An 11,228-nucleotide genomic window follows, 5' to 3' on the forward strand; every position below is an offset into this window, starting at 1 on the left:
TCACTGATAGTAGAGAAGTGAAAAACTGTATTTAACAGATCCTTTTTAAAATATCATAAACATCTCAGATAAAAATGCAGAAAAATCTAAAAACCCAATTAAGCAGGACTGAAGGGATCAATGAGGGAAAAGGGAACATCTGTAATACTTTCAACAACAAAGATAAAGTTTAAAAAAGATCTAATTTAGATAAATGTGTCACAGGAACCAAGTTCATTTGATAGGCCATTCTTACCTTTGGTCCAGTGGCACCCTAAATTCTCTTGGCAGAAATGAAAAGGAATAAATAATGCAAATTCCAAATATAAACATAAATAGAAGGTAGAAAGTAGTAGGCATAACCAAGATGTGGACATCAAATTTTAGCTCAAAGTTGACCTAAAATAATTCTGTGATCACTTATTCATGAACTATAATTTCAGCCTACTATAAAGTTGACTTCAAGGTGATAGCCAAGTTTTCCTTTTCACACTACCTCATATGAGAAAAGCTATTTATGAAGTTGTACAGCATTTTTATTTTATTAACACAAAGTTTAAATAAATGAAAAGTGATCAAGCTTGCTTTCATTCACAAAAGAAACAAACAAACCTACAATAAAGGTTTCAAATGTATTTTATTTCTCCATTCATGCCATATTTTAATAGGTATACATTGCTTTCACTTGCCATCAATCATGAGTTGGTTTTAAATAATTCATTATCACACCAACTTTGGGATGATTACTAATCTCTCCATTCCTTTGGGGTGACTCTGCCAACAGGGGACAGGTTCCATTCTATTCCAATTTGTGTTGCTGTCTGTAATTAAAAAACAACAACTGTCAGTTATACATGTTTAAACCAGGGCCTACTCTCCCTTAGAGACTATTTCTTAAAAGTGTCAAAGGTATTCTGCTATTATAAGTGAAAAACAAATAGAAACTCTTTGGGATATAGTGCCCTCCACATAATGCCCTCCTCTAATTGCTGTACTAATTCTCTAGAGCAGTGTTTCCCAAACTTTTTTTTAAAATATATTTTATTGTATTTTCACAGAGAGGAAGGGAGAGGGATAGAGAGAGCTAGAAACATCGATGAGAGAGAAACATCGACCAGCTGCCTACTGCACACCACCCACCGGGGATGTGCCCACAACCAATGTACATGCCCTTGACCGGAATCGAACCTGGGAACCTTCAGTCCGCAGACCGACGCTCTATCCACTGAGCCAAACTGGTTTCGGCAGCATTTCCCAAACTTTTGACAAATGTGTACCCCTTCTATAATTTTCGTAATGCTGAGTACCCCTCGTACTCATGAGAACGTAGAATTAGGCGCAGCTAAGCACAGTGCAGTGCATATCCCCACCAAACTCAGGTGCAAGGCGTACCCCCACCAAACTCTTCCCCTACCCCTGGGGGTACACGTACCACACTTTGGGAAACACTGCTCTAGAGCAATGCTGTTCAACGGAACTTCCTGATATGAAGAAAATGTTCTAAATCAGCATCGACCAATACAGTAACCACCAGCTGCGTAGGACCACTTCTATAATAGCCCTTCATAAAGGACTTCACCTCCAAAGTGCTGCAATAACACATTTGTTCAACATCTGTTTCTTCTAATTGAATACACTCACATTTTAATAGTATATCCAATTTTGGGAAGATCAAAACAAGAATGAAAAAGGCTTACTAAAGTATCTTTGTTTATTAAGGCAAACAATTTTTATCAATTTGTATTGATTTCAGAGAGGGACAGGGAGAAAGAGATATAAACATCAATGATGAGAAAGAATCATTGATCAGCTGCCTCCTGCACAGCCCCACACTGGGGATTGAGCCCTCAACCCGGGCATGTGCCCTTGACCAGAATTGGACCCAGGACCCTTCAGTCTACAGGCTGACGCTCTATCCACTGAGCCAAATCAACTTATAGAGCCAGGCTGGTGTGGCTGAGGTGATTGAGTGTCATCTTATGCACTAAGAGGCCACCAGTTCCATTCTGGGTCAGAGCACATTACCCAAGTTGCTGGCTCCATCCCCAGTAGGAGGTGTGCTGGAGGCAGCCAGTCTCATCCATGTTGTATCTCTCTCTTTCTTAAAAAAGAAATCAATAAAAATATATTTTTAAAAATTAAAGTCAGTCCTATCCAGTTTGGCTCAGTGGATAGAGCATCAGCCCACAGACCTAAGGCTCATACAGGTTGCAGCTAGATCCCAGGTCCTGACTGGGGCGCGTGCAGGAAGCAACCAGTCAATGTCTCTCTCTCACATCTCTCCTTGTGTCTCTCCCCCTCCTTTCCACTCTATCAATCAATGGAAAAATATCCTCAGGTGAAGATTAACAAGTAAAAAACAAAAAATAAAACGAACAATAAGATTAAATAAGATCAACTTATATATTAATTATAACTTTAAGACTCCTACTTTTAATCAGCAAGTTCAATAACTAGTAAGTAGGTTGTTAAATGTATGATGTAAAAAAAAATTAAATATTGTTGCCAAAACCGGTTTGGCTCAGTGGATAGAGCATTGGTCTGCGGACTGGAGGGTCCCAGGTTCAATTTCAGTCAAGGGCATGTGCATTGGTTGCAGGCACATCCCCGGTGGGGGGAGTGCAGGAGGCAGCTGGTCTATGTTTCTCTCTCATCGATGTTTCTAGCTCTCTATCCCTATCCCTTCCTCTCTGTAAAAAATCAATAAAATATATTTTTTTAAAATTAAATATTGAAAGCAAGTAATTTTTTATCTCATCCATCATAAATACTGTACTCAGTTCTGAGGGCAGAATTTTAGAAGAAAAACTAATTCAGTGAAGGAAGGTGACCCAAGATGGTGAAAACCCTGGAAACCATATAACAAAAAACTGACTGAGAGAACTAAGGGTATTTAATCTGAAAGAGAAGATCCAGGATACATGATAGCAATTTTTCCTAATATCTAATGGTTAATACATGGAAATAAGATCAGAATCCTTGTGTTGCAATGAAATGATTGGCAGAATATGCAGGAGGCAGATTTTAACTCAATATACAATCCTTTTAAAACAGCTATACAATGCCTAGCTAGGGTAGTTCAATGGTTGAGCATCAATCTATGAGGAGATCATAGGTTCTATTCCCTGTCAGGGCACATGCCAAGGTTGCCAGCTCAATCCCCAGTAGGGAGTGTGCGGTAGGCAGGTAATTGATGTTTCTATCTCTCTCCTTTCCTCTTTCTTTAAAATCAATAAAAATATTTTTTTTAAATAAAACAGTTATACAACACAGAAAGGGCTGCCTTATGATCCAGTAAGCAACTTGTTACTGGAAATGTTAAGAACAGATGATGGCCTTGGCCTGTTTGGTTCAGTGGATAGAGTGTCTGGTCCTTGTCCGGGTTCCTGTGGGAAGCAACTGGTCGATGTGTCTCTCTCACATCGATGTTTCTCTCTCTCTGTCTCGCCCTCTCCTTTTCATTCTCTTTAAAAAATCAATTGGGGGGATGCTCTGGTTTCTCTTCAGATCGCATAAATCTTTCGCCTTTTACTAAAAAATCAATGGGGAAAAAAAAATCAATGGAAAAATATCTTCAGTTAATAATTAACAAACATACAAAAAAGGAACAGGATGATGGTTGAATGCTAAATATTGAGAAATTCCTGCACTGGTGGGTGTGATTACATTAGAAAATCTCTAAAGTCCCTCCTAAGTAGAAATGTATTCTACTATATGAAAATACTTTGAATACATGAGCTAAATGGAAATGAAAAATATCTAAACCAGAAATTATCAATCAACAGTACTTACATAGGTCCATGTAGCAACACAAAAGGTGGCTCCACTAGCTAAAATAGCATTGCCATATTTGTCATGGAAATCAGGTGTCCTCTTCTGGTGAATCTGCCTTGACATTGTTTGCTGAATGCTTCGAACTTAAAGAAAAAAAATATACAGAATTATATTTATGAATTATCAGAAAAAGAGAATGTATGTAATTGATACTGTAAACAGGAAAGCCTGTTACAGTATCAATTAACTCTATGTATTATGCAGTTCAATAAATGTTAAAACATATTGAAGCTAAAAGCTATCTTACTTCAAAAGGCATCAGAAATAAGATGAATTGACAGATGAATAGATAAATGACAAAACAAATAGAGCAAAATGTTCATTGTAGAATCTATGTTGTGCATATGTGAATATTTATCATATAATTGTTCCAACTTTTCTATATGTTTGAAAGTTTTCATAATAAAACAGGGAGTGAAGGGAGGCAGAATCTGGGCGGAGGTGGGCAAGGGAGGGGAAATGTAACAGTGTCAGTAATAAAAACATAGTAAAAAATTTAAATTAATTGCTCAATTAAAAATACTTGGGGGGAAATAAAAAGAACAGGTGATGTCAATAATATTCTTTACAAACTGGTATTTGTATCACAGCTGAAACTTGGCTCATATTCATTAATTTGAGTATTTATGACAAATTTTCACTCGTTTATTCAACAGTGCTCAACAACTTATCATAAAAGGGTAAGTAAATTAAAAGTGAACTTCAAATTAAAGCACACTAAATGTTCATGACCTTAAAACTGCCCCCCAAAACTCCAAAAACTAGTCTTGGTTTTTAAAATAAATACTAATTAATACATTACCATGCTAAAGGAAATGGGGTATATGAAAATGTGTAAGACACAGATTCTGTCCTCAGGTTTAAAGTAGGATATTAGGCATGTAGACACCAATCACTATAATACAAGGAAGTCGAATGTTAATTAAACACTATGAATAGCAGTTAGGATTTAGTTATGTAGATGTGGGAAAGGGGAATCTGAAAAGGCAGACAGAAAAGGCCAGTGTACTAGAAAAGTAGTTAATTTGGTTAAAGGACAAATGAGGTGCATAGACAAGCAATAAGGGATAAAACCAAAAGGATTATGGAGGGCCACTGTTTGGGTTGAGGTAAAGGTTTTTGAGCAAAATTACCACTTTCATTGTAAAAACAAGACAAACAAAAAAACTACTCACTTTACACAAGGTCACCTTCAGTGCAAATCAATCATGGAAATGACTTTCCTCTCTCCAAGCGCATTCTAAATACGTGATACAGGTTTCAAAATTTCCCTGTACCTTCCTAACTTTTACATAAAAAAATGATCTACAAGCCGAAATTGGTTTGGCTCAATGGATAGAGCGTCGGCTTGGGGACTGAAGGGTCTCGGGTTCGATTCCGGTCAAGGGCATGTACCTTGGTTGCGGGCATATCCCCAGTAAGCTGTGTGCAAGGGGCAGCTGATCGATGACTCCCTCTCATCTATATTTCTCTCTCTCTCCCTTCCTCTCTGTACAAAATCAATAAAATATGTTTTTAAAAATGATCTACAAATAACAAAAACCGCGGGCTACCATTTAAGTTGTCTCCCTGTGAGGAAACCAGATAAAGACCTAGATTTACCGCTTCCTCCATTTTGGTTGTAGGAATTGGACAGGACGCTCTTCTATGTGGGAGGAGGGATAAATGTGCCCCCAAAGCTGAAATTAACAAAATTACTTAAGGAACAAGAGGTGTCCGCCAAACGTGTTCTTCCCTGAAATCATAAGTTACTATTGAATAATTAAAAAGCAGAGCTAGGCTTTTAACTCCAGTAACAGAAACAATCGGTGATTAAGTTAATGCTAAGGATATCTTCCCAATTAGTTCGGAGAGGAAGCACTTAGAAGGTCGGGAAGCGGGGAGAGGGAAAGGGCAGAAGCGACCACGAGGACAAATGGATAAAAGGCCCTTTGGAAATGATTTGATCACAATTTAAGCTCACCTGGGAGACGGCTTAGCGCGTTTTTGGCCAACGGAAACATCGTGAAGCTGAGGACAGCACTGCAGCAACTGCAGCGGCCGGTAGTTGGAACTTGGAGTCAAGTACCCTTGCGAAGAAATCTGAAAAACAAAATGGCTTTCAGGAGGGCACGTTAATGAGATCTACTGAAATCTCGCGAGACCTGTGAAAACCTATAGCATTGTAACCTCTTCAAAACACGGAAAGATAAAGGCCTTTTGGGAAATGTAGTTTCACGCTTTATAAATTACTTACGTTACACCCCTCCCCCAACCTGGAAGCCAGGTTTAGGACCCTATAGAGGAGCGCTAAAGCACTGATGTTACTGAGTGGTCAGAGGCACCAGCTTCAGAGGCTTGAGCTTGTGTCTTGCTCCACACTAGTTCTTTCAGTTCCCCCCAAACTTCCTTCACTTTGATTTTTTTTTGTCTCCTATTATTACCGTAGATACTAAGTCATTTAACTTTTACTTTTGAAATAATTTCAAATGTAGAGAAAAGTTGCAAAAATAGTAAAAATAATCCATAATTCGTGAATACATTTTTGATGAACCAAACGTAACTTCATTATAGAAACTTGGTGAGTGTTCAGCGTGAAATTCTTTCATCTTTGTTAATTCTCACCGGAGGATATTTTTTCCATTGCTTTTTAGAGAAAGTGGGAGGGAGGGAGGTAGATACATATTGGTTGTCTCCCGCATGCGTCTCAACCAGGACCCAGAATCCAACAAGAAACCCTTGGGTGTGCCCTGGCCGGTGCGCTAACCACGTAGAATACCGGCTAGAGCCACTTTTTATTTATGTTTGGAAATTTTCATAATAAAACATTGAGGGGGAAGAATTCCTGTATACACATTACCAAGATACAAAACTTGTTAATATTTTTTAAACTTTTTTTATTAATTTCTTTATTGATTAAGGTATCACATATTTATCCTCAAACCCCCATTCCAATTCCCCACCCCCCCAAACTTGTTAATATTTTGCCACATATGTTCTCTTTTGGAATTTTTATACATAAACACATATATATATAGGATGTCCCAAAAATGTATACTGTACACACTTTAACAGCTGATAGTTCAATTAATGTTTCTTTCTTTTCCGATTTAACCCATTTGAATTAATAATTATTCAAAGTGTATATACATTTTGGGGAGCACCCTGTATAAATATATGTGTGTTTATGCGTATATTTGCTTTTTTTTCTGAACCATTTGAGAATAACATGCATGCATGGCCTTTACCCATTAATACATCAGGGTTCATTTTGTAAAACTAAGATATTCTCTTACATAAACACAGTACAGTTATCAAATTCAGAAATCGTCATAATGATATAATATCAATACTATTATAGCTTATATTCCAATTTTACCAGTTGTTCCAATGTTTTCATCCAGAATTCAACCCAGGTCCTTGTATTGAATTTAGTTGTCATGTATCTTTAGTCTCCTTTTACTTTTTATTTTTTAAGCTTTTTTTTAATTTTTTTTATTTATTTAAATAATTTCAAGTACAACACAGTGCTTAAATTGAACAGTTCCTCAGCATTTCTCTGTCTTTTATGGCATTAATTTATTTCTCACTAACTTTTATTCTTGCAGTTTTACATATGAAGTAAATGTGGTAAAGAATCCTTCAATGACTTCTAAAAGACCAAGATCAGATAATTCTAAGTGCAAGGATTGGTAACTGAACTTCTGATGCCACACAGGTCTGTGCTCTGTCATATTTTTGAAGAGTACAAGACAGTTACTTTGTAAAAGTTCCCTCAAATTGTATGTTTTGATGTTGCCTCATAATTAGATTCAGTTTATGTATCTCTGGAAGGAATGCTACATAACAGATGTGTCTCCTTAGGGCATCTTAATAGGAAGCAAGTAATATTAAATTGGTAATGCCACCTTTAATAATTTGGTTGAAGGTGAATGGCGAGCAGCGACAGAGACGTGGAGAGGCACAGCGGAGGTTTTCCTGGTTTCAGAGCCCAGCCGGCGGATGGTGAAATCCTCCCTGCAGCGGATCCTCAACAGCCACTGTTTCGCCGGAGAGAAGGAAGGGAATAAACACAGCGCCACCATTCACGCCAGGGAATAGTCAGAGGGATCGCAATATTTCAGCTAATTTATTTTACTCTGATAATAGGCTGAATGTAACAGAGGAACTAATGTCTAATATGTACCTCCAAATCCAGTACAAGACGAGAATTCTCAATCCAGACCAGGTTCACAGATGCCAAACACGGTATCTAAAGAGCAGTGCTGAGCAGCAGCTGCCTCTACATGGAGATCCCAGGCGGAGCTCTGCCAGAGGGGAGCAAAGACAGCTTTGCAGTTTGCAGAGGAGCAGCTGCATGCTGTCCCTGTCTTCATTTGCTTCCACAAGAACCGTGATGACAAAGCCGCTTTGCTCCTTACCTTCAGCTGTATGGGTTTTGAGATTGTGAGACCGGGGCATGCCCTTGTCCCCAAGAGACCCGACCCTTACTTCATGGCCTGCACATTTGAGAGTCTTCTGACGAGGACGAGTAGCAGCAGCATCGCCTGCACCCTCACCTTTGCCACCTCTGACAGATCATCGCAGATAGTAGCCCCTTTGTGTGTCTCGCTTTGTGCTGGTAGTGTGACCAACGATTGCACTGGGGTGCAAATGCGAGGCCTGCTCCCCTCTTCTGGGTTTTGTCCGCATGTAATTGTGCAAATAAATGCTCACTTCAAAAAATAATAATAATATTATTAATAATAATGATAATAATAATTTTGTTGAAGAAGGGGGCTTCAAGTTCCTACACTATAAAATTACTATTTTTCCCTTGTAATTAAAAGATAACATGGCCGAAACGGATTGGCTCAGTGGATAGAACGTCAGCCTGCGGACTGAAAGGTTCCAGGTTCGATTCTGGTCAAGGGCATGTACCTTGGTTGCAGGCACATCCAAGTAGGGGGTGTGCAGAAGGCAGCTGATCGATGTTTCTCTCTCATTGATGTTTCTACCTCTATCCTTCTCCCTTTCCTCTCTGTAAAAAATTAATAAAATATATTTATTTTAAAAAGATAACATGAAGACTACATAGAAAATATGTAAATATCCTGTTCTTCATCAAATTTTCTTTTTTGTCTTTATTTAATTTTCTTTATTTGTCAAACTTTCACCCACTAGTTTTTGTATCCATTGATGATTTTTGCCTAAATTGATTATTAGTTTGAAAATTACATAAAAGATTATTTTCTTTCTATATATATGTTTTTATTGATTTCAAAGAGGAAGGGAGAGATAGAAACCTCAATGATGAGAATCATTGATAGGTTGCCTCCTGCACGCCTTCCACCAGGGATTGAACCCAAAACCTGGGCATGTGCCCTTGACCGGAATTGAACCTGGAACCCTTGAGTCCAAAGGCCAACGCTCTATCCACTGAGCCAAACTGGCTAGGCAAAGGTTATTTTTTATTATTCTTTCTATATTTAATGGTGTATGTTCAACTGTACAGATAAAATTTATCTTTTCTATTTATTCATTATCAGTATGGATTTATTAATCAAATAGGTTATATTCCATTCTGATTTATTTTAATGAACAACAATCAGTCTCCTATAATTGAACAATTAGGTAGTTTTCAGAATATTTTGGTAAATTTTGCTGCTATGAACATAGGAGTGCATATATCCTTTCTGATTGGCATTTCTGATTTCTTGGGATATATTCCTAAAAGTGGGATTACTGGGTCAAATGAGAGTTCCATTTTTAGTTTTTTGAGGAAACTTCTTACTGTTTAATCTCCAAAATTTACAGGGAACTCATACGACTTAACAAAAGAAAGATAATCCAATCAAAAATGGGCAAAGGACTTAAATAGATACTTTTAAAATATATTTCTATTTATTTCAGAGAGGAAGGGAGAGAGAGATAGAAACTTCGGGATAAGAGAGAATCTTTGACTGGCTGCCTCCTGCATGCCTCCTACTGGGAATCGAGCCCACAACCTGGGCATGTGTCTTTGACTGGAATTGAACCTAGGACCGTTCAGTTCGAAGGCCAATGCTCTATCCACTGAGCAAAACTGGCTAGGGGTACAATACAGTATTAATAACTGTAGTCAGGCCGAAACCGGTTTGGCTCAATGGATAGAGCGTCGGCTTGGGGACTGAAAGGTCCCGGGTTCGATTCCGGTCAAGGGCATGTACCTTGGTTGTGGGCATATCCCAAGTAGGGGGTGTGCAAGAGGCAACTGATCGATGACTCTCTCTCATCGATGTTTCTAACTATCTCTCTCCCTTCCTCTCTGTACATAATCAATAAAATATATATTTTTAAAAATAACTGTAGTCAGCATGTTGTTTATTAAAATCTTTAGAACTTATTCATCTGTTAACTGAAACTTTATATCTTCTGACCAACATCGCCCCATTTCCCTCAACCTTCAGCCCCCACCATAACCACCAAACTCTTGGTTTCTATAAATGTTAATTTTTAAGATTTCACATGTAAGTGACATCATGCAGTATTTGTCTTTCTGTACTTAGCATAATGTCTTCCAGGTCCAACCATTCTGTTGTAAATTACAGGATTTCCTTCCTTTAAAAAGCTGAATAATATTTCATTGTATCTGACTATTTTAGTTATCTCTCTCTCTCTCTCTCTCTCTCTCTCTCTCTCTCTCTCTCTCTGGAATAGAGGGGACAGAGCCTTTAAAACTTTAAGTTAGAATTTTCTGCCCTAACTGGTTTGGCTCAGTGGATAGAGCATTGGCCCTCAGACTAAAGGGTCCTGGGTTCGATTCTGATTAAGGGCATGTATCTTGGTTGCAGGATCATCTCTAGTGGGGGTTGTGTAGAAGGCAGCTGATCTCTGTTTCTCATTAATATTTCTGATTCTCTATACCTCTCCCTTCCTCTCTGTAAAATCATTACAATGTATTTTTTTTTTAAAGAACTTCTTCTCTTCCCATTTCCTCTGTGTCCTTGTCCTCTTCTCTCTCCTGACCCTTTCCCTGCTTAAAGCACTGATCACGTGTCAGTCTGAGCCACTGGATTCTTCCATGCAGAGACAAGACATGCCTATTTGCTCTCTCATAGTCTGTAACGCACTCTGAACAGTTCCTTTATTCCAGGCAGTATGGGGTCTTTAACTTCTCTTGGTCTATGCTCTGTCTGGTTTGTCCCTTCCACTGTCTTTAAAAATCAATGAAAAAATATCCCCAGGTTATGATTAAAAAAAAAAAGGGTAAATGCATTTGCATTTTTTTAGATATTGCCAAATTACCTTTCATAGATGTAGCACTTTCATTCCCACCAGCAATGTATAAGGGTGTCAGTTTCCCCACAGCCTTGATAAGAGCTTCTACTGAATTTTGCCGAGTGAGATAGTAAATGTCTTTGTATACTTTAAAAACTTACCTTACTTTTAAATATATATATATATTAATTGATTTT

The 11,228-nt window shown here is 38.1% G+C and overlaps 1 protein-coding gene and 1 pseudogene across 1 annotated transcript; one reads left to right on the top strand and one right to left on the bottom strand.

Annotated features, from left to right (window-relative positions):
- Nucleotides 1-599: 599 nt before the first annotated feature.
- Nucleotides 600-5,937, bottom strand: LOC118719979 (cytochrome c oxidase subunit 7B, mitochondrial). Its single transcript, XM_036439866.2, has 3 exons — nucleotides 5,777-5,937; nucleotides 3,772-3,896; nucleotides 600-800 (listed from the first exon to the last, which is right to left on the bottom strand). Exons 1-3 carry the CDS (start codon nucleotides 5,814-5,816, stop codon nucleotides 726-728), a joined length of 240 nt encoding a protein of 79 aa, XP_036295759.1. The 5' UTR covers nucleotides 5,817-5,937; the 3' UTR covers nucleotides 600-725.
- Nucleotides 5,938-7,738: 1,801 nt separating this feature from the next.
- On the top strand, nucleotides 7,739-8,520 carry LOC118719978 (annotated as a pseudogene).
- Nucleotides 8,521-11,228: the final 2,708 nt, after the last annotated feature.

This window comes from Pipistrellus kuhlii, unplaced genomic scaffold, assembly GCF_014108245.1.
Source record: "Pipistrellus kuhlii isolate mPipKuh1 unplaced genomic scaffold, mPipKuh1.p scaffold_m20_p_16, whole genome shotgun sequence".
In the NCBI taxonomy this organism is placed as follows: Eukaryota; Metazoa; Chordata; class Mammalia; order Chiroptera; family Vespertilionidae; genus Pipistrellus; species Pipistrellus kuhlii.

Excerpts from the sequence above, each read along its gene's own strand:
- LOC118719979 (XM_036439866.2), bottom strand. The coding sequence starts at position 5,816 with ATGTTTCCGTTGGCCAAAAACGCGCTAAGCCGTCTCCCAG. Across the intron at positions 3,897-5,776 it reads CGCGCTAAGCCGTCTCCCAG|TTCGAAGCATTCAGCAAACA; the intron begins GTGAGCTTAAAT and ends TTTTTCTTTAAG. Across the intron at positions 801-3,771 it reads GTGTTGCTACATGGACCTAT|ACAGCAACACAAATTGGAAT; the intron begins GTAAGTACTGTT and ends TTTTAATTACAG.